The 26,124-nt window shown below is 39.5% G+C and overlaps 1 protein-coding gene across 2 annotated transcripts in view; it reads left to right on the top strand.

The window, feature by feature from the left end:
• Positions 1-26,124, top strand: part of babam2 (BRISC and BRCA1 A complex member 2) — a 155,451-nt gene that overhangs the window by 95,888 nt on the left and 33,439 nt on the right. For both annotated transcript variants that reach the window (XM_052025195.1, XM_052025196.1), the window contains exon 8: positions 23,341-23,440. In XM_052025195.1, the coding sequence (XP_051881155.1) occupies positions 23,341-23,440 (100 nt within the window). The remainder of the gene's footprint in view (positions 1-23,340; positions 23,441-26,124) is intronic.

The raw sequence follows: 26,124 nt of genomic DNA, 5'->3' as shown, positions 1-26,124 counted from the left end.
ATAATTCCCATTCCTAAAATCATTTTGGTTGTCTCAGATGCTCCTTTATATTATCCTCTAATCACACATTGCAAGGACTTGATGGTTCCTGTTTGAAGATTGAAGTTGGATTTGCTATTTTCCAAACCCAGGATTTAACCAGAAAGGTTTGTAAGTCATTTGAGGTGACTAAGAACACTGTAATGAAAGTTACCATTGTCAGTTGCATAACTTCAACAACCTTCCCACTCTCCTTTATGTCTTCGCAATTTTTAAAGTTTACAATTTGCCTTCATTTTAATGGGGTGTAGGAGCAGAGATAAGCAATGTTCATAATGAAGTTAGATCTGAACTGGAATCTAAAGTTCTTCTGTAAATTGAGCAGGACAGCAAAGCTTTTGCAGGGTATGATTCAACCTCAGTACCTGCTTTGCAAGGATGGCCAATAATCATAGTTCACAAAGTTTTCGTAAAGGAAGCTGTGTGGCTTGTTCCTGATTTGATGTCAACTGCTCATTCCCTCTGCAAAAATGACAGTGAAGCTGGAGGAGCTGCCCACATTCATGTGATATGTGGACCCATCTCTGTTGATGATGTCATTGTGGTGTGGACAGAAATTGTCAAACTGGCACATCCTCTCTTTAAGAAATATTTAGTGTGTTTTTTTTCATTTAAAAGTGTCAGAATCAGGTTTGCGCATCCACAGATGGCAGCTGCTTGCTGAGCTCACAGCTGCTGCCACTTTCACACACTCCCTGCTGGGAAAGGGGTCAGTGCTGTCAAAGTGAGCTCTCCATGGCAACCTCTGTGGTTGCCATGGAGATGAGTGAAAATTGGGTTTGGCAGGAAATGGAGAGAGAACACGGGTACGATAGGGAGGGAAGGGATAAATCAGGAGAGGTTGGGTTGAAAGGTACCATGGATTAAGATGGGGCTCCCTTTGCTTTGGAGCCGTCCAGTTGGGCCCTGTGCCACAATGGAGACCTCAACTGCAGTAACCTGGGGCAAAGATCGCAGCATCATATGCAAAGATTCCGTACCTTTATCAGCCTTGTCTGTCCATTCAAGGGAGGCATGGAAATCATTCTGGGAAATTTGGCTCTATTTGAAATCAATTATAGTTCCCAACTTTCTACCTGTGAGTGAATAACAAAAGTGGTTGGTTGCGACTTTTTGATCGTTTCGGTCCGTACGTCAGAAACCCGCCGACTACAATGAAGTCATCATGTCTGCGAATGACAGCAGGGAAATGGCACCCATGCTTGGGTGAATCACAAAGAGTGCATTTCAATTTCCTGATAGGTAGGAATGCAACAGAAAATAAGTACAAGCACTTCAGAGGATGCACAAATTGCTTTTTATGTGCAGTTTTAGCAAAAGAAAAGTGCAAATGTTTTTTCCCTAATGTAATTCCTAGGCTAATCTGTTTTGGTGATGATCATTTGAGGGGTAACCATTAGTTCAGGACTAAAGAGAGCTTTTTTTCTCATGACAATTTGTGGCATGAAATGTTTTACCCCCAGCAAGTTAAAGTTTGATATAAGATACAAGATCTCTGACAGCATGGTCCCTGCACTTTGCTGGAACATCAGTCAACATTTTGTGATAATGCCTCTGAATTGGGGCTTGAGCAAGCAAACTTCTGCCTTGAGTTAGTAGTATCTTGCTAGGCATGAACTTTTTTTTTAAAACTCCAATAGTAATTGGCTTTTAATTTATCTTAGATACTGAAAATACCACTTGTTGTTCACTGTACATTGTATCAGTAGACAACACATTTGTTAGTAGCTGATGTTGCTGTGTACCTCCATGTTAGTATGAAACAAGTAGTATTTTACAGACTTAACATTGCTCTTGTACTTTCCTAAACTTCTAATTAAAATATTTTGCACGGTAGTGTAGTGGTTAGCGTAACACTATTACAGCACTAGCAATCCAGGTTCAATTCCGCCGCTGTCTGTAAGGAGTTTGTACATTCTCCCCAAGTCTGAATGAGTTTCCTCCAGGTGCTCCGGTTTCCTCATACATTCCAAAGACGTACGGGTTAGGAGCTGTGGGCATGCTGTGGTGGCACTTGCGGGCTGCCACCAGCTCGTTCTCAGTTACACAGAAAGACACATTTCACTGTGTGTTTCGATGTACGTGTGACTAATAAATAAATATCTTAAATATCTTAATATGACCAATTCATAGATAAAGATTTCATATTTTCAAATTCTGCCCAGATTTTTTTAAACCTTGGGTAACATGGAGTGTATGAATGGGGTTAATAAGACCAGAAAATGATGTAAATACGCAGCAGGACAGGCAGCATCTGTGGAGAAGGTGAGTTTCGGATCAATTACCTAGCTGTGATGAAAGGGCCCTTTGGCTCATGATGTCTGTACTAAGCATGATGCCAAATTATACTAATCCATCAGCCTGCACGTGATCTATTCACTGCATTTTCACGTGCCTGCCTAAGTGCCTCTTAAACACCACTGCTTCCACCCACGACCCTGGTAGCATGTTCTGGGCACCTACTGCTGCGTGTGTGTGTGTGTGTATAATATAATATAATATATCCACACACTCACACACACACACACACACACACACACACACACACACACACACACACACACACAGAGGCATGCAAAATTTTGGGCACCCCGGTCGAAATTTCTGTTACTGTGAATAGCTAAGCGAGTAAAAGATGACCTGATTTCCAAAAGGCATAAAGTTAAAGATGACACATTTCTTTAATATTTTAAGCAAGCTTTTTTATTTCCATCTTTTACAGTTTCAAAATAACAAAAAAGGAAAAGGGCCCGAAGCAAAAGTTTGGGCACCCTGTATGGTCAGTACTTAGTAACGCCCCCTTTGGCAAGTATCACAGCTTGTAAACGCTTTCTGTAGCCAGCTCAGAGTCTTTCGGTTCTTATTTGGGGGATTTTTGCTCATTCTTCCTTGCAAAAGGCTTGTAGTTCTGTGAGATTCTTGGGCCGTCTTGCATGCACTGCTCTTTTGAGGTCTATCTACAGATTTTCAATGATGTTTAGGTCAGGGGACTGTGAGGGCCAGAATGTATGGATGGTTACAGGGATGATATCCCTCCAGAAATATGGAAGACTTCATCTGAATGATTAACAGAGTTGTGTAACATCATTGCATGGATGTCTGCAGTAACAGATTTGCCAGCAAATTACAGATTAGTGTTTATGCCTTTTAAGTATCATAAGGGCATGGCTCTTTGCATCTGTTGACTTGTTTTCTGTGGGTCGCCCGTACTTTGTTGTGTATGCATAGACTAATTTGGATACAATGATATCAAATGTTGCACAGTGGTGGATGTTACCTCTGTTCACCTATTGTGGTTCTAGCGTAAGAGCTATGTTAAAAGTTTCATTATATGTGCTTGCAATCAATTTTGCATCACAATTTAATATCACCAAGTGGTTAAAATCCACAGGCTTGCATTCTTCAAGGCATGGATGGGTAAAAGTTCGAACAATCTTTTAAGGTAAACCCAAGACTAAATGTTCAGATTTAATTAAGCAGGATTAATGGGAAAGCTGGAAAGTTCCCCATGTGTGTCAGATCTTTGTTGCCTACTAAATAATTGCCTTCTAGCACACAGTCTGTTTATTGCCACTGCTTTCCCATCTCTCAAAAACATTGCACTTAAAACAAGAAAAGTCACATGAAGCCTCCTGTTTATAATACATATATTTTTAATTTAATATCTCTTGTGGGCTAGCATAATAAAAACAAATAATTGATGAAATTATGGCTGTATTGGACCAAATCTTATCTGACCAGACCAGGATATCACAAGCTGATTCCAGACTGCTGTCAGATGCTAGTAAAAGGACACTTAATACCGAGTGGACTGAATTTGCTAGAGTCCTGAATTCATATAAATGCCAGAAAAAAATTAGTTAAACCTGGAAGAAAGAATTGTGTACAAGCGGATGAACTCAGTACCTCTGTTGCACAAACATTGACAGCAATGTAGTAATGTATAACTTATGCAGGACGATTAGTGGAGTTTGCCAGATATTCTGGAGGATTGCTGGGGAAAGGGTCCAGTACTGTGCTGTGTGCCAATAGTTGCATAATCATGGAAATGTCAACTAAGCAGGACTGATGTATATAGGCAGAGAGCAGCTGTGATTCTGTGTTGCAAAGAGGGGTGTGTTCACTGCAAAAGGATGATTCAGTTTTAAAATCATTATAGGTTTATATTCCTTGAAGTTTAACCCTTCCACATCCTGATTCCATAATAGGAATTATATTGAAAACCTGAATTTGCAGAATTTCTCAACAAATCTGATTGCTCACCGAGCATCAGAACACAAAAATACCCAACACATTATCTCTGATGGTACCACTTGTGACCCATGGATCAATGCTATTTGAAATGGTTGCTGAGATTCATTCTTGATGCAAGGTCTGTCTTTCTTGGCTTTCTTATTTCTTACCAGTAGTGATAATGGAGTTGGATCCGGAGACTTTCACTGCCATAATTTTTTTGCATATCCTTGTTTTAAAGCATGCACATTGTGATGCCTTTGCAAACCAGAGTACTTCAAAAGAGCAACTGTGATGCTTAAAGGTAATCATTTGACTAAGTTCAGAATTTCTTAAGGTGTTATTGCTGTAGACCAATTAATATTTAGTGTGTGATGGCTTATCATCATCCCCCACTCCATAGAACAAAGAATAATAGTGGAACCAGTTCTGTGGTTAATGTACAAAAGAAATCTGAAATGAAGATAGCAGCTGCTGGAAATACTCAGCAGGTTAGGCAGCAAGTATGGAGAGAGCAACTAGTTAACATTTAACACAGTGATATGGCTCTGATGAAGGCACAACGATCAGAAGCATTAACTGTTTCTCCTCCAAAGTGTTGCCTAAGCTGCTGAGTATTTCCAGAATGTTCTGTATTTATTCCATGGTTAATGTGGTTCATGGGTTTTACATTTTTTATTAATTTTTACTTGGCATAGTGTGGTTTTCACTTGGGTAATATGCTACGGTTATCATTCGTTTTGCAACCCATGGCCAATGGTTTACAAAATATAGTGACAGTAGAATTCCTCCCTAGTGCTGACTCTGAATTTTAGATAGAAATAGTTTTCCTTTCTTAAAAATTATTGCCCTGATGTTAGAATAGTTAAATATTGTGATGCAAATATTGAATGGATTTGTCGGTGTATGCCAACTTTTTCAAAACTTTAATCTGGATCCTAAATTTATTTGGTCTCAGAATATGTTGCTTTTGTGGTGTTCAGTGATGTGATTTATTTATAAATTTCTGTTTTGTTTACATTGTTCCCCTCCGGCTGTTCTTTGCTTTACTTTCATTCTTTTCTCTACTTGGACACCATCCCCTGTTTTAGGCTTTTGCCAAAAGAATCCAAGAGATTTAAGTAATATGCTTCTTCAAAAGTTGAACATTGAATTGCAATTGTAGGTTGAACTCGGTTCTATTTTTTCTGTTTCCCTATCCACATAAAAAATGTTTTCCATTGCACTTTCTTTTGGATTTTCTATTCTGGCAAACCTCTGCTAGCCCACAAACTGGATGACCATTATAAAGAGAGGACATGCAGCACAGAAACATGCCCTTCGGCCCATCAAGTCTGTGCCCAACCATCAAACACCCATTTTTACACCATTCCCACCCTAGCCCATTTTATTCTCCCCACATTCACATCAACTCCCACCATACTCATACTACACACCAGGGGCAATTATACAGTAGCCAAATAACCTACCAACCCACACATTTTGAGAGGCGGGAGGAAACCAGAGCACCTGCAGGAAACTCACATGGTCATTGGCGAATGCACAGACTCCACACAGCACCAGAGGTCAGGATTGAACCCAGATTGCTGGCACTGAGGCAGCAGCTCTATTAGCTGTGTCCGCCATGCCAACCCTCTTGAATTTCCTCTTCTAAGAAAGGAAAAATACAGTAAAACATTCAGAAATGGCTAAAAAGTACACGAATGCAGAGTCTTTTTCTGTATGCAAGTGCTCTTAGCTCCATTATAAGTTTGAGAGTCCTGTGGTCTTAAATCTTAAAGAAAACCATGAAGATATGAGGGGAGAGTGGTTGTGGTTACGTGGAGAATGCATTGGAAACTATGATGGTGGATGGACACAATAATACATGATTTGCAGAAAAATATATTTTCCTTTAAAGTACAAAAACCCAATAGGAAAAGTGGTTCATCCATGGCTGACAGCAGAAATTACAGATGGACCTAAATCCAAGGAAGAGGCTGATAACATTGCCAGAAGTAGCAGTAGGCCAAAGAATTGGGACATTTTAGAATTCAGCAAAGGAGGACCACAAAATTTATAAAGACAAGATAGAAAATGAGAGTGAAAATGTGAGTAAAATTGGCAATTGGCATTTAAATGCTCTCAAGAGCTATGGTGTGCAAAAATAGTACAGAAAAAATCAAAGGCCAATGTATGACCCTTGCAAACAGAAACAGAATATATAATGGAGAATAAGGAAATGGCAGAGGAATTAAATAACTACTTTGTGTCTGTTTCACAGGATAAGGCACAAAAAAACCTACAGGAAATACCAGAAAAACCAAGGGGTCCTGGGGAGAATGAGGAAAATGAAGTGAAATAAGGTACTTGTTTCAAAAAAAATATATAGAAGAAAATGGTGAAATTATCAGAAGTCTTTTGATAAGGTCCCACATAGGAGACTGATCAACAAGGTTAGAGCACCCAGAGTTGGGAATGAGAATAAATATATCTTTCTCAGGTTAGCAGGCTATCTAGTGGGAAAACTACACAGATCAATGTGTGGGAGCAGCTGTATCGAGCAGTCCACATCTGATATGTGGGAGTTGTTAAAGACCATCTGAATCAGACTTTAGGACCGGCATGTTCCAGTAAGAAGAAAGGACAAAGATGTCAAGGTAAGGGAACCTTGGATGGCGGGGAGGTTGTGAATTTCATCAAAAAGGAAAAAGGAAGCATATGTAAGGTTTAGGAAGCTAAAATCAGATGGGGCCTTTGAGGAATAAAAAGAAAGCAGAAAAAAATTCAAGCAGGGGAAATAGGAGGGTCAAAAGGTCCATGAAATATCTTGGTAAGTAGGATTAAAGAGAATCCAAGGCATTTTATACTTGCATTAAAAACAAGAGGATATCTAGGGAGAGGGTAGGGACCACTCAAGGATAAAAGAGGGAATTTATGCTTGGAGCCAGAGGATGTGGGCGAGGTACTAAACACGTGTTTTGCATCAGTATTCACCAAGGAAGAGGCATGTGGAGGATAGTGAGATCAGTGTGGGACGTGCATTTGAGATGAAGAAGGTGGTGATGTTGGGGCCCTTGAAGGGCATTAAAATGGATGTCCCCAGAGCCTGATGACAACATCTCCCCAAAAAGAGGCAAGAGAGGAGATTGTTGGGGCCTTGACGAAGACCTTTGCATCCTCACTAGCAGCAGGCAAGGTCCTGGAGAACTGAAGAGTAGCTAATGTTTTTCCTTTCTTTAAGAAGGGAAGTAGGGATAATCCAGGAAATTATAGGCTGGTGGTAGGAAGGCTATTGGAGAGGATTCTTAGGAATAGAATTGCGCACATTTGGAAAGTGTGGCCCTGATTAGGGACAGTCAGCATGGCTTTGTGTGGGCAGGTCATGTCTTACAAACGATTGAGTTTTTTGAGGAGGTGACGAAGGTGAGGGTAGGGCAGTGGATGTTGTTTACATAGTAAAGCATTTGACAAAGTTCTTCATGGTAGGGTGTTCCAGAAGATAAAGATGCATGGGATTCATGATGACTTGGTGGTTTGGATTCAGAATTGTCTTACTCATAGAAGACATGATAGTGATGAAAGGGTGTTATTCTGGCAGGAGGTCTGTGACCAGTGGTGTTCTGCAGGGATCGGTGATGGAACCCCTGTTGTTTGCGATGTATATAAATGATTTGGATGGGTGGGTAAGTAAGTTTGCAGATGACACAAAGGTTGGTGGAGTTGTGGACAGTGAAGAAGGTTGTCAGAGGATACAGCAGGATATAGATCAGCTACAGATATGGGTGGAGAAGAGACAGATGGAGTTTAATCCGGGCAAGTTCAAGGTGTTACACTTTGGAAGGTCAAATGTAAGGGCAAGGTGTACAGATAATGGCAGGACCCTTAATGGCATTGATGTACCAAGGGATATTGGGTTTCAAGTCCATAGCTCCCTGAAAGTGGTCACACAAGTAGATAGGGTGGTAAAGGAGGCGTATGGCATGCTTACCTTCATTAGTCAGAGCACTGAGTACAAGAGTAGGGAAGTTAGAATGCAGCTATATAAAACTTGGTTAGGCCACACTCGGAGTATTGTTAACAGTTCGGGTCTCACCATTACAGGAAGGATGTGGAAGGCTTTGGAAAGGGTACAGAAGAGGTTCACCAAGATGCTGCCTGAATTAGAGGGTTTGAGCTATAAGGGAGAGGTTGGACAAACTTGGGTAGTTTCCTCTGGAATGTCAAAGGCTAGGTGGAGACCTAATAGAGGTTTATAAAATTATGAGAGGCATAGATAGGAATAGACCAGTCTTTTTCCCAGGGTAGAAATGTCGAATACTAGAGGACATACATTTAAGATGACAGGGAAAGTTCAAAGGAGATGTGTGAGGCAAGTTTTTTTTTACACAGAGCGGTAGGTGCCTGGGGGACGGGCTGCCAGGGGGTGGTGGGTGAGAGCAGATACAAAGTGATGTTTCAGAGGCTTTTAGTTAGGCTTTATTGCAGGGAATGAGGGATATGGATCATGTACAGGAGGGATATGGATCATGTACTGGAGGGATATGGATCATGTACAGGAGGGATATGGATCATGTACAGGAAGGAGAGATTTAGCTTAATTTGGGCATCGTGTTCAGCACAGACATTGTGGGCTTAAGGGCCTGTTCCTGTGCCTGTTCTATATTCTAATGATTCGGGCCTCAGCGTTTCATGATGGATGTCAGTGATTTGGCTGAGGGGGGCCCAATATCATGTTTCCAGGTATGTTAATGAATGAAAACCAGTAGGATTGTTAGAGGGAGGAGGATGTAAAGAGACTTCAAGGGAATGTAAGCATGCTGAGTGAGTGGGCAAGTACACAGCAGATGGAATATAAAGTGGAAAAATGTGAAGTAATCAATTTTGATGCACAAAACAGAACAACAGCCAATTTTCTTTTAAATGTAAGAGATTTGTAATGCTGATGTTCAAGGGTGCTTGCACACAAGTTACTAAAAGCCAGCATGCAGGTACAGCAAAATGATTAGGCTTTTGTTACAAGAGGGCTTGAGTACAGGAATAAAGATGTCTTCTGGAATTCTATAGGACCATAGCGAGGCTGCACCTGGAGTGTTATGTACAATTTAGATCTCCCTACATAAGCATGAAGGGAATGCAGCGAAGGTTCACTAGACTGGTTCCAGGGATGGCTACTTGCCATATGAGGAAAGATTGAGTAGACTGTGACAGTATTGGTAAATTGGTTTATTATTGTCACATGTACCGAGGTACAGTGGAAAAACTTTATTTTGCATCCAGATCATTTCATCACATCAGTACATTGAGGTATTACAAGGGAAAAGCAATAACAGAAAGCAGAATAAAATGTTACAGTTTCAGAGAAAGTGCAGTGCAAGGCCATGCCGAGGTTGATTGTATTCTCTAGAGCTCAGAAAAATGAAAAGAAATCTCATTAAAACTTAAAAAATTAGAACAGGGCTTGACTGACTGGGAGGATGTTTCCCATGGTTGAAGAGTCTACAACATGTGAGCATAGTCTCAGAATAAAAGGTAGGCCATTAAGGTCTGAGCAGAGGGTGGTGAATGTTCAGAATTATCTACCTTCCAGGATTCAGTCATTGAGTTCATTCAAAACATAGATATATTTCTAGACATTGAGAAAATGGAGGGATAGTGTTATAGTGCAGGAAAATGACATTGAGGTAGAAAAACATGATCCAGATGAATGACAGAGCAGGCTTAAAAGATCAAATGGCCTTTTCCAGCTCCTGTTTATTACTTCCTTTAGGAAACCTTCAATATCATTTTCACAAATGGAAACAGAAAATGCTGGAAGCACTCAGCAGTGTAGGCAACATCTGTAGAAAGAGATACAGAATTAACATTTCAGGTCAATAAATCCTTGTTGGTTTCAATATCATTTTACTGATTTTTTTGAGATGAACAATTAGTAAGGCAACAATGTCTGGTATACTTGGAAAATACTTGCAAAGAAGAAACAGTTTATCAAAATGTGTTAGTTATAATATTGAGCGTTGTAACTTCGGGATTGAACCCAGAACGTTTGTCTACCCTATCACTTCTCCACTGCTGGCAGATCTGAACATATTTCTAGCATTCTGTTTTTGGTTTTGCATTTACAGCAGATGTAGTGTTTTCTAATAATCCATCACGTGAAATCTTAGCTGTGAAAATGTAAGCAAAATCAGTTGTCTATGAAATGTGGGGCCTGAGACACTTGGGGAAAGATAGTTGTTTCGTGTCATACTTATCAGAACTATTTGGGTACCATATTAACGCCTGTGAAGTGAAGTATGATGCTATAATGCATTCACTTTGGTGTTTCTAGATTCAGTTTTACCCTCACAAATGGGCTGTTGCAGGCTTATTTCTTTTAATCAAGGTTTACCATGTAACAGCTTGTCATTAACCCCAAGCAGACAGACATCAGTAATGCTGTTTCCAATCCAACATTCACCAGCTTTTGATAGTATACATGTGCTTCAAGCTTCTTTATATCTGCTTGGAGAAAACAAAAATGCTGGAAATTGGGCAGTGACTGTGAGGCAGAAATTGTTAAAGTTTCAGGTCAATTGCTTTGTTGTGTGAATACATTCATTTGTGAATAAAAGCTTTTCTTTCTTTTATAATATTTTTATTAAATCCAGAAAAAAATACAGAGTACGTGCATCAAGAAAGAGAGTAAAAATACTACTAAATACGTTGTGTTAAATCATACTTAAGGTCACAATACTCTAAATTAATAATCACATGTAATAGTTAATTAATAAAGGAAAAAAATATTTTATTATATAAAAAAATCTACTCCTACTACCAAAAACCGAAGCTGTTTGATGGAAAAAACAACAAGGAAAAACCCTTAAAACGTAACAATGTCAGCCAATATCTGCATTTTAGTCACCAAATCAGAGATTTTGAAAATAATTCAAAAAGGGTCCCCACAAGGTTTGAAAGTCTAAGTTAGATTCAAAAACTGAACAACGAATCTTCTCTAGATTCAGGTGTGACATAACATTCTGTAACCATTGAGCATGAGTAGGCGGAGTAACTTCCTACCATTTAAGCAACACAGCTCTCCTGGCTATAAGAGAAATAAAAGCCAGAATGTGTAAATCAGAAGCCTTCAAAGTTATCTTTTTCTCCGACAAACCCAAATAGTGCAGTCAAAGGATTAAGTTTAAAATTTATTTTGACAAGTACAGAAAAAGTTTGAAAGACCTCTGTCCAATATTTTTTAAGACTCTGACACGTCCAGAACATGTGAATTAGAGAAGCCACTCCGTTATTGCATTTGTCACAGTAAGGAGATATAGTGGAATAAAAACGGGATAGTTTATCTTTAGACAAGTGAGCTCTATGGACCGCTTTAAATTGAAGGAGAGAATGACAGGCACATAATGAGGAAGTATTAACCAATTTGAAAATTTCATTCCAAGTTTCCTCAGAAATTGACATCGCAAATCTTGTTTCCAAAGCTTTAAAATGCATCTTGTGCTCTTGTTACATCACAAGCTTCATTATATTAGAAACATCTGAAAAACCTGAAGCTTGCTATAGGTAGAGAGTGGGACCTAGGTGGCATCTGGTATTGCCGTGCTTTTATATTTCCACAAAGTAACCAAATATAATTTGTCTGCAATTTGATATGATTTACTGCTCTTAGATATTTAATCTGTTCTCTGGCAAACCATAACAGATTGAGTTCTGGTCTTGGTTAAATGGTCAGAATAAATCAGCAACTATGTACACCCTCAGACATCGAGGGGAAATTGGGGAACTTACTTGGGGAGTTTCATTGCCAGTAGCAGAACGCTTACAAGATTCTCAGAGGAGGAGTTATTTATACTCAGAGTATTGTGGGTTGTACAGCAGAAATTACTAACTGCATTGAGTGTAATAACATCTCGTGTATATAATACAAGTAAATGGACTTCATGTGTATTTCTGATAAACTTGGAAGCATTGCAGTTACTTACCCAGCAACAGTATTCATTGCTCCTTTTTGTTAATTTACTAACCAGAAATGCAATTGCTGTGCCTATATTCCCAATGAACAAAAAATGACTATTGGCTAATTGCTGGATAACATTAGAAAAGATTTTTTTTAATACTGTGACCCAGTGCAGAATCTGGCTCATAAGCATATGAATACTGGTAACTGAATTGGGAAAACTGTCCCACAGACTGGTCAAACATGAACCTGAAATCCCCAAGCTTACAAATGTTGCAGTGGACTGCTCCATTAAAGTCCCAGAGTAAGTCTTGTTCCCGCCATGACAAATTCACCAAAGGTGGTGTACAGTGAAATATTTGTGCCAATCATCAACATTGACTCCAGGTATGATAAAGTTGCATTGCATCAGGTCAACTATGGGAAGGAGAGCGTCCAGTGAAAGGAGCTCTGGAAATAAGGCACAGAATATAATTTGGATGGGTTACTTCAATGTCCATCACAAAAGTGCCGAGGTACAGTACTTTTAGCTGAGCTGGTGAGGTCCTGAAGGACAAAGCTGCGCCTGTGGCAAGTAGTGACTGAGTCAATGCAAGGGATAAACCAATGAGCTTGTGCTCGCCAGTCTACAACTACCTATATCCTACTGTCTGTGGCAGCAGTGGTTATGGTGACAGCTGCACAGTCCTTTTGGAAACAAAGTCCCATCTTCACCTGCAGGATTCCTCCATCCTCTACTATTAAATAGGATCAACTCAGACATTTGGCAGCACAAAGTGATGTGCTATGGACCATCAGCAGCAGAAATGTATACTGGCCTGGCATACCTCTCACTCTATTGTTGTAATCATGCTTGGGGATTAATCTGGATCCATTGAGAAGTGCAGGACACATGGGAGGATGGGACAACACAGATCTGTGTAAAAATAACGTACCAATCTGATATAGTTACAGCACAGGACCGTGTAGATGCTAAACAGCAATAGATTGAGCCAGGTGATTCCACATCCAATGGATAACATCAAAGCTCTGCAGTTTTGAACAATTAAATAGCTTACAGGGAGAGGAAGTTTTGAGAACATCCCATCCCCAACAATGGGATGAGTGCTGAAGGTCAGGCTGAAGGATTTGCATACATGTCCTGCCAGAAGTGCTGTGTGCATGATCCATCTCAGCTTCCACCTTCACAGAAGTCAGTCATCAGCTAATTCGATTCATTCCAAGCACTATAGAGAAAATGCTGAGGGGAAACCATCATAGCAAAGGTTTTGCAACCAGGCTGAAGGCAGTGTACTGAAGATTAATTCTCCAGAGCTATAGAATCATGGAATTATACAGCATAAAACGGGCCCTTTCAGCCCAACTTGTCCATTTCAACCGTGATACCTACCTGTGCTATTCCCATTTGCCTGCTACCAGCTGTTTGTTTAGCAAAGCTGGCATCTACCCATCAATGTGGAAAATTGCCCAGGTATGCCCTTACCACTCAGCCAGTAACACTGCTGCCTCATGGCTCCAGCCACCCCACGTTTGATCCTGATCTTCACTGTTGTCTAAGGCATACACAGTAACATAGTGGTTAGTGTAACGTAATTCTGGCCGCTGTCTGTAAGGATTGTGTATGTTCTCCCCGTGACTGCATGGGTTTCCTCCAGGTGCTCCAGTTTCCTCCCACATTCCAAAGATGTACAAGTTAGGAAGTTGTGGGCATGCTATCTTGGCGCCGGAAGCGTGGTGACACTTGCAGGCTGCCTCCAGAATACACTACACAAAAGATGTATTTCACTGTGTTTCGATGTACATGTGGCTAATAGAGATATAGAGTGGGTTTTCCCCTGACTGTTCCAGAGTCCTGCAGGCTGATAGGTTAGTTGACCATTTTACATTACCTCTAGTGCAGGTGGGTGGTAGGAGATTCAGGGGGAGTGGATAGACATGCAGGTTACAGGAAAGTGAATGGGATTGATGAGATTGCTTGAGAGCCAACGTGGATACAATGACCCGAATAACCTCCTCCTATGTTATTATGAAATATGAAAACAGGACAAATTGAATCCAGCTGATTCCCACCCATCAGTTTACTCTCAGTCGTCAAAGTTGATATCAGTCATATTATCAAGTGGCACTGTTTCACTATTAACTTCACCCTTTGCCCAGTTTAGATTTTGGCATCAACATTGTACTGCCCATTTCATCCTAGCCTTGATTCAAGTGTGGACCAAAGAGAAAGTGTGCCAAGACAAAGATGAGAGTGATTGCCCTTGACATTAAGGCAGCTTTTGACCAAATAATTTATCATTGACCCCTGGAAAGCTAAAGCTGAGGATAATCAAAGGGAAAGCACATCAGTGACTGAAGTTATACCTCGCACAAAGGAAAATAGTAGTTCAAGTTTAATCATTCCAGTCCAGATAGCGTTACAGGAGTTCCTCAGGGTAGTGTCCTCGGCCCAGCCATCTTCAACTGATTCGTCAATGACCTTCCTTCCAGCATAGAATCAGGTCTTTTGCACAATATTCAATTCTATTTGCCACACCTCAGCAAATGAAGCTGTTGATGCCCATGTAGAGCAAGACCAAGACAGCTTTCAGACACAGGCTAATAAATGGCAAGTAACCTTTTCATTACAAAGATGCGGGAATTAATGATCTCCAACAAGAGAAAGTCTAACCACCTATCCTTGTGTGACAAAGTACCTTCTCATCAACATTCTGGGATGGCTTTCCATTGAACTGAAATTCAGCCGGACCAGCCAAATAAATACTGTAATTACTAACGAATTCTGTGGCAAGAAACTCATTTCCTGATACCCCAGAACCTTCCCAGCATCTGTGAGACTTCAGTCAGGAGTGTGATGAAATTCTTGCCACATGCCTGGATGACTATAGCTTCAACAACCCTCAGAAAGCTCAATACTGTTCAGAACAAAGCAGTCAACTTGACTGGCATCTCATCCTTAACCCTAAATATTCATTCCGTCTACCATTGACACATCTTGGTTGCTGTTTGTGCCATCTACAAAATACACTGCAGTTACTTGGGCTACTCGTAACAGCACTTCCCAAATCTATGATATCTAGCATCAAGAAGGACAAAGACAGCAAATGCATGGGAGCACCACTACCTGCAGGTTCACCCAGTGCAAAACCATACTGACTTGGAAATATATCACCATTCCTTCGCCATCCCCATCACCTGGAACTCTACCAATGTTGGTGGAAGTACCGTCACCAGAAGGACTGCAGCAATTCAAGAAGGTAGTTCAGCATCACCTTCTGTAGAGCAATTAAGTTGGGCAATAAATGATATTTGTACTGTGAAAAGTGAATATTAAGATATCACTCATTTTGAGGCTTGCATGTGGCAACTGAGTCCATTCATATTAACATTCATATTTGATCACAGACTCTTACTGGCCTTGAAATGCAGCATTGAACAGAAATAAGCAGGAAGGTGAGGTAGAACTGTGGTGATGTTTGATGTGGTTTCATATTATACTAATGCTGAAACAGCACAATTTTTTTTCCTTTTTAAATATGTTTTATAAAATAGCTGATGAGATCAGATTAAAAGTATCAGAGCACCAACTGCCTTAAGACCTATTATTTTCAGTTTTGTGTCTCTTTGAATGTGTACTATGGACATGATTATCTAGTATTGCAGTTGTCTTTTGATCACAGTACAACAAAAACTTGTTCTCATCAATGTGTCCATAACAGCATTTTTAAAGATCAATTTAAAATGAGTGTCGGGATCCTGGAGTTGAGCAGATGGCCATGGGGGTATATGGCATTACAGATGCGGAGTGTGCTCTGCCACAACGGCAGGGTACTATTTGTGGAAAGCTGATCTTTTCCCCTTTATGAGGATAGCTACTGCATTGGTGGGGTTTTTAATCACCCCCAGGAGTTGTGAGGATCAGGTTTATTGTCATATGCAGAGGGGATAAATGCAATGAAAGTTAGCTTTTTACAGCAGCAGCACATGCATGGGTGCCACTGGCCTGGCTGATGGTTGCCATTCATCCTTAATACCTTTGAGAAGTTGAGTCGCCACCATGAACCTCTATGGCGTATTAGCTAAAGGCACTCCCACAGTAAGTGATATTCAGAAAAATAGGATTTCAACATGCGGTTTAATGCTTTGAGTTGTAAACTTTTTTTTAAAAGATGAAATGTTACTACAGACTGTACTTTCAAAATAAATACGCAAGTATAATCCACCTTTTCATGGATTGTGCTGAGCACAACTACTCTGCAACTAAATCTTCAAGGGCCACATGTGAAGATACAAATTAGGAGCAGAAGTAGATCACTCAACCCTCAAACATGCTCTGCTATTTAGTAAGATCATGACTGATCTGACTGTAACCTCAAATCTGTCAGCCCGCCCACCTGCCGTAGCCTTTCACCGTGTTTCTTATCAAGAATCCATCTTACCTCTGCCTTAAAAATGTTCAGAAACTGCACTTCTGCTGTCCTGTTGAGGAAGAGTGTTCCAAACACTCACAACCTCAGAGAAAAAAATTAACCTCATCTCGGTCTTAAATGGGCAACCCCTTATTACTAAGCGGTGGCCTCTAATTCTAAATTCTCACACAATAAGCAACATCTTCACTACATCCACCCTGTCAAGATGCCTCTAGACCCCTCTCACTCTTAAACTGCTGTGGATACTTCTCGCCTGTCTAACCTTTCCATATAATGCAATCTATTCATTCCAAATAATAATCTAGTGAACTTTTTCTGAGCTGCTTCCAACACTTTAACTTCCTTCCTCAAATTAGAAGGCAGTATTCCAGATATGGTCTCATCAGTGCTCTATATTACTGAAGGATAACCTTTTGTATTCAATACCCCCTCAATAAATGATAACATTCTGTTCGCTTTCCTAATTGCTCGCTAACCTGCACGCTAGTCTTTTGCAAATCATGTGCGTATATTTCTCTGCATATCATAGCTCTGCAACCTTTCACCATTTAGATAATGTGCTTTTTTTTTATTAAGACTGCCTTCAAAATGGATAACTTCACATTGTACTCCATTTGCCAGATTTTTCCCCATTCACGTAACCTAACCATATCCCTTTGTAGCTGCCTTATGTTGACTTCACAGTTTAGTTCCCTACCTGTTCTTGTGTCATCAGCCAACTTAGTGTCCATACTTTTGCCATGCAAATCATATATGTAAATTGTAAGATGTTGAGGTCTCGGCACCAATCCCTGTGGCATACCAAAGACTTATTTATACCTGCTCTGTTTTCTGTTAGCCAGCCAACCTTCTGTGCAATCGATACATTACCATCTACACCCTGAGCCTTTGGTTTCTACGCTAACCTTTGATGCAGTTGCAGATGCCTCTTAAAAAATTATAGTACACTAGTTTCCCTTCATCCACAACACTTGCTACTTAACTAAATTCTGTTGTATAGCTTTTCTTTCTTGTTGTAAATATTTTCCAAAGTGGTACATTCACATGGAGATATAATATAATCTTATTGAAATATCCAGATATTATCACAGTGCAAAGTGATTGAAAACATGATGGAGTTATTTTGACGGAAGGGTGACAACAAGTGCTCTGTGTCTCCAGTTAAATTGTATTATTTCAACTTTTAGTTTTGGATCTAAATGCAGATTACTATAAGTTGAACTCCCCTGGAGTTTTGAGACAGAAACCAGCAGGTTTAGAACTTAAGCTCTGATCAGAAGCAATTTCCTTGCAGCAGTAAATGAAAATCAAAAGAAAAACAGCAAGTGCTGGAAATCAAATAAAAACAGAAAGCATTGGAAATATTCAGCAAATCAGGTGGCTTCACTGGAAACAGAAAGAGCCAACATTTCAGATGAAGGGTCCCTGATCTGAAGCATGGCAGTTTCTCTTTCCACAGAAGCTGCCTGACCTGCTGTTTTCAGCATTTTCTGTTTTCATTCCATGCAGCTGTATATGTGGGCTCAGTGGAACCAACTTCCACAGAAAGTGTGGAATGTTCTTGTAAACCAGGCAGTCTCGAGAGCTCAGATTTTGAGGGAGAAGGTTACCTCTGGGTTCTTGGGTGTAGTAATGCAGATTTTGTTGGGTTAGATCCAGAGGAGGAGGGAGGTTCTGCACATTGGGGGGAAGGGGGGTGAAGAAGTCTACCTCATCTCGTCCCTCTCTTCAGTAACTAGTATCACTGCTTGGCAGAGCTTGCTCCTATTCCTTATTGTTCCTGGGGGTCATCCACAAAATACCCATGACCTATCACTACCTTTTCTCTACTGAGTCTCATTAGGTAGAATAATACCACACAGCGTTATTTTTGGCTGAAGTCCTCAGGAAATTTCCAGTATAAATCTTAACAGAATGATAAACTTTACCAATGGTCTCCTGATGTAATGTAAAAGTCCTTTTCAGGCATCCAGCAGTGAGCACTGAAGGCTGAATCTTCCTTTAAGTGGCCTCCTTCATAATTGTTGAAAGCAGTTTGAGTGGTAGACTCTTAACAATCTTCCTGATAGCCATTTCCACTGTTCACATTTACACCATTGCACATTTGTTTGCTGAACATGATGTTGCAGCTCAAGACTTCATCTTAGCAACCTTGGTGGGTTTTTTTTTAACACTGCAAGCATCCAGGAAACATCACCTCTGTTCTATTTTTCTAAACTCATACAAGTTTCATACATTGTCCATGTTATCTGGAGCTTATCTTAATGATTTATCTTAATCGTTAAATTTGAGACATTTAAACCAACCTTCCCCAGGCAGTTTATTGGTATAAATTTAATGGGATTTTTTTTATTATCTAATATTGGAAAAAAATTCAAATAAGACTTTGACTCCTGGCATATCTGTGCATTCAGATTAAAAGCATCACACCCAAATTGATAAACCGGTTGTGTTTACCATTTGGGTGGATGTGTTTGTTAAGCAGTGGAGTATATTAGCTTTGGCTCAATGGCAACACTCTTGTCCCAAGAACTTGTAGATCCAAAGTCCATTTCAAAGAGTTGATCGCGTACTCAAGGCTGATGTGCCATTAAAAAATGGAGGGGGTGCTGCAATGCCATAATATCCCATAGTATTATTCAGAGAACAAATAACTTCTTGGACATCAGGGACATTTATCCCTGCAACCAGGTTCATTAAAGCTGTTTGTTGAACTTGTCTGTGTGACATCTTCAGCGCGAAAGGTGCTATGTATATATAAACTTCATTTCACATCCATCTGTCTGTTTCTAAACCAGCCAATACTTACTGTAGCTCCCCCATTATTATACCATTGACTTCAAACCACCTTCGTTTCTCTGTTTGACATCTTTAACCAGCTCAGAATCTCTGACCCTTGTTCTCCCAAGTGTGCTTCTTGTATTTATAGTCATTCAGTCTGAGGTTCTTTAGCACCAGAGCATCGGGTATGGAATGGATGGTGGTCGAGCTGTCCACTCCCTTGTTGGGTGCAGTCAGGCAAAATTTTCCTCCTCCTCCTCCACTGCAAAATATTCAAGGATTCATGTTGTCTGTTAAGCAACTCCAGAATTGATGCTGATATCCTTTCAGTCAAATTCACCAACTCCTTTTAACACTAAATTCAAGAGTCTAAATGAATATTTTAAGAGTAATTGTAATCTTGTAACTGGTTCAACTGCCTTATGTTGAACTTTTTGACTGAAATCCTTCCACCTCTAGTCTCACTGCCAAAATCTCTTATCTGCAGTTCCTCTTCCCTCAGATCCTTCAGAACTTCCCTCCTCCATGAGAATGATCTTCCTCTTTGCTCAACCTTTTCCCCACTGAACTGCTTCTTGCATCTTTAACCCACCTCATTAAGCCTGCAGAAATTGTAAATAGTTCCCCTTTACTCTAGACCCTGTTGAAATTACAACTTCTAACCATGTTGTACTTCCAGATATTCACATTGATCTTGAGCTAGTGACATTGATAGAATAACTGAACAAAAATTAGCTGCAGCTTAGCTTGGGGAAATTTGAGGTAATTACATTGGGTCCCACCATTTATATGAGCATTCTTTCCAATTGTGATAGGCCTGGAACTGGTGGAACAGACAGATTTCAGGTTTGTGTGCAGAAGTCACGAAAACCCAATAAAAAAAGGTACAAAAGAGATTTGTGGTCAGTAATATATTGGCCACTATCAAAAAAAATAGAAATAATGTGCAGTTACATAAAGCTTTAGTTAGATAATATTTGGAGTACAGTGTTCAATTTGGGGTCCCATACACCTCGGGGGTTGGGGTGGGTGGGGGTGGAATATCTCGGTTCAGGAGTAGGGTGCTTTTCAGTTCATTCAATAATAAACTGCACTAAAAGAATTAAATTTATAAGGACAAGTTGCAGAAACCAACTTTGTGTTGCCTTTAACTGAGGTATTATTTTGATTAAAACAGTTGGTGACATTATTAAAAATGATCTTCGGTTGTTGAGAACAAAGGATACAATTTTTAGTAATTGAGATGGGCCTCACATGGGTGATGCAAAGAATGCACTTAGAAAAGTGTACCCCCAGAAGATTGAGATTGGTAGACTTTGTTGACAATCTATCTGCATGGCCTAATATTGTTTTGTACCTGCCCATCGCCATTTCCCTTCATTTAGCTATTAATAGCACTTAATGAATTGCCTGGAAGTCTTTCTGTAAAAAATCTCTGATCCCTGATTTCCCACTTATATTTCAAATCTTACTAATTCAAGTTTGCCTTTCATCATCCCTGTCTAGTGTACAGTACAATTGATTTTACTTTGCTCATGTGTAAATCATGTTTTTTTTCTTTGGTGTTACAGAAATAATCACCAACAAGCAGTTTTAAGGGACTTTATCACAAGGCATGGTGAAGGGTTTACCAGTTTTGATACTGATTTCAAGGAATTTGTCTATGAAAGATTACCACTTAAAAACTTATTTGTTATTAAAATAGAAAATTCTGGAAATAGGTCTGGCACCATATGTGGAAAGAGAAACAGTTGACATTTCAGCTTGATAACCTTTCATCATGTCTTGGAAAAGTTAGAAATCAAACATGTTTTAAGTTTTAGAGAAGGGGGAGAGATAAAGAGAATAAAGGGAACCTTAACCTTGCTGTTAACTTTGTTTGCCAGCAAAGTAATAGATTGAAAAAGTAGCGCATTGGGTAACAGATAGAAGGAGAGGCATTTAATAACCTTATACTGGGTTTCAAAGGAGTTCCTTTGAAAGCTGGCATTAATTTTTCATACCTTATTTACATTTTTGGGTTTTATTGTAGCTGCCTTACTAGTTACAAGTTTCACTTTGTGTGCTGAAAGTTGTTGTTTCTGGCTAGTCCTGAATTGATGGTAAGATTTCTGAATAAGAATTGTTGTGTTTACATCTGCAGCTTCATTTGGAGCTCATTGTTGTCACCTTGGGGGAGAAGACTGAGTTTTCCACATTTTGTAGGATAAGATACCTTTATTAGTTGCACGTACATCGAAACACACAGTGAAATGCATCTTCTTGCATAGAGTATTCTAGAGGCAGCCCGTGAGTATTGCAACGCTTCCGGCGCCAACATAGCATGCCCACAACTTCCTAACCCAAACGACTTTGGAATATGGGAAGAAACCGGAGCACCCGGAGGAAACCCACACAAACACGGGGAGAACGTACAAGCTCCTTACAGGCAGCGGCCAGAATTGAACCCGGGTCACTGGTGCTGTAATAGCATTACACCAACCGCTACACTACGTGCCACTTAGTTTTGTTCTCATGTTGGTTTTATCGTGGTACTTTTTTGCCTCATTTTGTGTTCCTTGATATTTTCTGGGTGTTTTCTTGGAAAATTTGGGGAATTCCTTCCCATTTTGCATATAATTTATTGGATGATAATTATATTGTTCAATTCTCCATAACAGTTTCAGATTCCAGTGTGCATAGGACTAACTAATTAAAAGATCTCTTTCACTGTCCTTCATTTTCCAGTGTATCAAGAGTGAACTTGATCCTTGTTCTTGTTGCTTCTTGTTACAATTAAATGAACTAATGTCATTTTTAAATTTCAGAAGAACAAAATCACATCTGTAACAATATGTACCTAAATGTTAAAAATGTTTGAAGAACTTAACTTAGTATTTTTCCCATAACAGCAATCTTAAAACTTTTGGGAACAGCTGATATCAATTTAAGTATGAGCTGTGGTCTAGATTTTACCAACCAAGCAAAATTAAAATACGTAAAGGTGTGTGCGAATTGACTAATCTAATAAATGTTGTTAGTAAGCAAATACCGATCACGGGCCTGCATAACACACAACTCTCTGACCATAAGTACCACCAAAACGATTTGAGACCCTTTTAAGCCATCCTGCCAAGTTGAACCAGCTGTCAAAGCTTTCATACAGCTTGAATATGAATGTCTCTGATGTTCACAAACATGGAAAAATGATTTTAAAAATTAAGCAAATGGAACTTTTTCAATGACTTAAAATATTAAACGCAAGAAAAAACATTAAAATTAAAACACAATCTTGTAAATCAACTCTTAACATATCTCTGTCTATAACTGTCCTCCTTTGAAATGTTGCTAAACCTTAGAGTTGGTAGATTTACTAAAATAAATAATAGAAATCTGCAGAATTTTCCACTCTGCTGAACTCCAGCCTCGGACCACAATGGTCTTGTCAATGGCAATCCACTGTGCAAGTTTGGAACTTGCACACTAGCATACATTTGAGCACAGTTATGAGGGTAAGTACTGGATGTATTGCACAAAACTGCCAGTTGTTCTGTGGAAGATTTGGGCCATTATGTCTGCTGAGGAAATATATAACAAAGATAGCAATGTGGTCTTAAAACGCCAAGACTTTTCTGCAAATTTAAATGTCTTTAGATACTTCAAGATCGTAGCTTTTATAAACTAGAAGTACCATGAGCTCTGTGCAGATGGAACAATAAGAACACATTGCAGAAAAGTCGACAACTGCATTTATCCAATCATTGGTTATAAATCCTATATGTGCTCCAGAGTCAAATCGTTTAAGTTGTAATCATCTTTTTTTCATTATGTAGTGAAAATTCAATAATTCTGGATTTATTTATGATAATTTACTGAGTTTGTTCATGATGTGTCTTTTTTTTGATTATTTTATTCAGAGCACTTTTTTTTCTCATCCATTTACAGTGCACTTGGCGGGACGTCTGCTCTTCACATCCCACCGTTCCCCAGTGGAGGCTGTCTCATTGATTACGTGCCCCAAGTTTGCCAATTACTCACCAATAAGGTAACTGAAATGCAGTGCACCATTCAATTGGGTTTTAGTTCATAATGTGGAAGGAAAGTGGGCTAATTAAGTCCAGGCTAAATTTTACAGTATACTGAACGAATTGTGGACCGAAGTGTACTACACCAAGACATGGAGGTCTTCATAGATCCTTGGCTTGAGTGCAATATAGTCAGGTTTTTAGTTCAACTGCAGCAAATTTTACAATTCTAATTAAAGCAATAATATTTGTATTCACATGGTGTATATCAATATGTCACTAAAGGTATCATTTCCATTTGTATTAATTGTGTGTGTAAAAACAAAACACAGGTTCAGCCTTATTCTAAAAGGGCTGTTACTATGGCAAAGTGGAAACCCCTGTGCTGGGTGTATAGAATAAAGCAGTGTCATAGAATCATCAAGTAATACAGCACGAAAACGAGCCCTTCGGCCCAACTTGTCCGTGTCAATCAAAGTGCCCACCTAAGCTCGTGCCATTTGCCTGCATTTGGCCCATACCCCTCTAAACCTTTCCTACCCATGTACTTATCTGAATGTCTTCTAAATGTTGCTATTTAGTGATTGAGGCTTATGCAATACAGTAAATTCATTTTCAACCACTCATATCTCTTTGCCTTGGACAATTTGTACATGATAACCCTGCTTTTTCACATTTCCCAAGCCAATTTCTGTGTAGACTGGAGCAAGAAACAAACTGCTGGAGGAACTCAGCGGGTCAGGCAGCATCTGTAGAGGGAAATGGACAGCCAACGTTTTGGGTTAAGACCCTTCATCTGGACTGAATTGCCCATTTCCATTTACAGATGTTGCCTAACCTGCTAAGTTCCTCCAGTAGTTTGTTGCTTCAGATTCCAGTGTCTGCATTCTCAAATCAGCCATGAGTAATCTTGCCCAATCAATAATTAGTTAAGCTTGGTTCATGATCTCCCAGTAACAATGAGTTTAAAATGAAGAATTTGCTTGTTATATACATAATCTTGATCATTATGGCAGTTTTTTGTGCCTTCACTATTTGGTAATTGCACATGTACCGAGATATAGTGAAAAGCTTTGTTTTGCATGCCATCCAGGCAGATCATTCCAGATACAAGTACATTGAGTTAGTACAAAGGGAAAAACAATAATAGAATGCAGAATATAGTGTTACAGTTACAGAGAAAATGTAGTGCAAGTAGACAAATAAGGTGTGAGGGCCACGATGAAGTAGATTGAGAGATCGAGTTCACCATTATTGTACAAGAGGACCATTCAAGAGTCTTATAACAGCGGAATAGAAGCTATCATTGAGCCTGGTGCTATGGAGGCTCAAGCTTTTGTAGCTTCTGCCCAAGGGAAGGAACAACCAGGATGGGAGGGGTCTTTGATTATGTTGGTGACTTTCCTGAGGTAGTGGGAAGAGTAGGCAGAATCAATGGAGGGGAGGCTGGTTTTCCTGGTAGACTCGGCTGTGTTCACAACTCTGCAATTTCTTGTGGTCTTGGACAGAGCAGTTGCCATACCTAGCTGTGATGCATCTGGATAGGACGCTCTCTATGGTGCAGCTATAAAAATTGGTGAGGGTCATTGGGGACATGCCAAATTTCCTTAATCTACTGAAGAAGTAGAGGCACTGATGTGCTTTCTTGGCCATAGCATGTAGCTGGTTGGACCAGGACAAGCTATTGGTGATATTTACACCTTGCAACTTGAACAATCCTTTAAAGTGACTGATATGGATTAAAATTAGTTAAGATAATTCTGTCAGTAATAGATATTCCAGTTGAGATGAACAGTTACAACCAGATATTGGTCCAGAATATGCCATTAGTTGAAAAGTAAAATTTGCAAGAATAATCTCACCAAGGATGAGTAGATTTTGGAATGGACATATCCTGTTTAAAATATGATAACAGTTTGAGTTGCAGAATTGTAAAAATCAGTAATGTAATTTACAGAAGAATATTTGTATCCTTGTACGTTTCTCTAGTCCTAGATGATCTTGACTCTAACTTCAATAACCTAACAAGCCATTCAGTTGTATCAACCTGCCTACACGTAGACTGTAGTGTTTCAAGAAACTGTCATCAACCTGAAATGCTGACTCTGTTTCTCTCTTCAGGGGTGCTATCTTTCCTGCTGAGTATTTCCAGTATTTTCTGTTTTTATTTTATAGCTAGTCTAATGCATTTGCTAACTCTTTATCCTATATACTGTGGTACCTGGGAATAATATTCAAATCTTAATCTTCTAATCTTCTAATTTTCTGTTTCAATGGCACTTTTATTTTCCAGTTCAAATGTGCTGGTATACCTCATTAAGACAACCTAGCGATAGAAATTCAACCTCTGTTGTTTGCACTGCACGTGTGATATGGTCGTATTTGCATATGGAAATTGCTTTTTGAAATTCTTAGAGCTATATCTTAGAATTGAGTTCAAAAGGCACATATACAACATCATGCATTTAGTGCATACGACAAATTTCTACCTCCTGGATTTAAACTACACCTTCCTTCGATCGCTGGCATATTCCTGGAGTCTACCACTTGGTGTAAAATAAAGAAGCACCATTTTCCTATGCCACTGTCCCTCTCAATGATGAGCAAATATGTAACACACACTGACACTCACACTTACACTTGCACACACAAACACAGCAAAAGTCATGAATTTAATGGCTATGAGACTTTAAAAGACAGTTAA

This window comes from Pristis pectinata, chromosome 10 (genome assembly GCF_009764475.1).
Source record: "Pristis pectinata isolate sPriPec2 chromosome 10, sPriPec2.1.pri, whole genome shotgun sequence".
Taxonomy (NCBI): domain Eukaryota; kingdom Metazoa; phylum Chordata; class Chondrichthyes; order Rhinopristiformes; family Pristidae; genus Pristis; species Pristis pectinata.
This window is presented reverse-complemented; position numbering and strand designations above follow the sequence as displayed.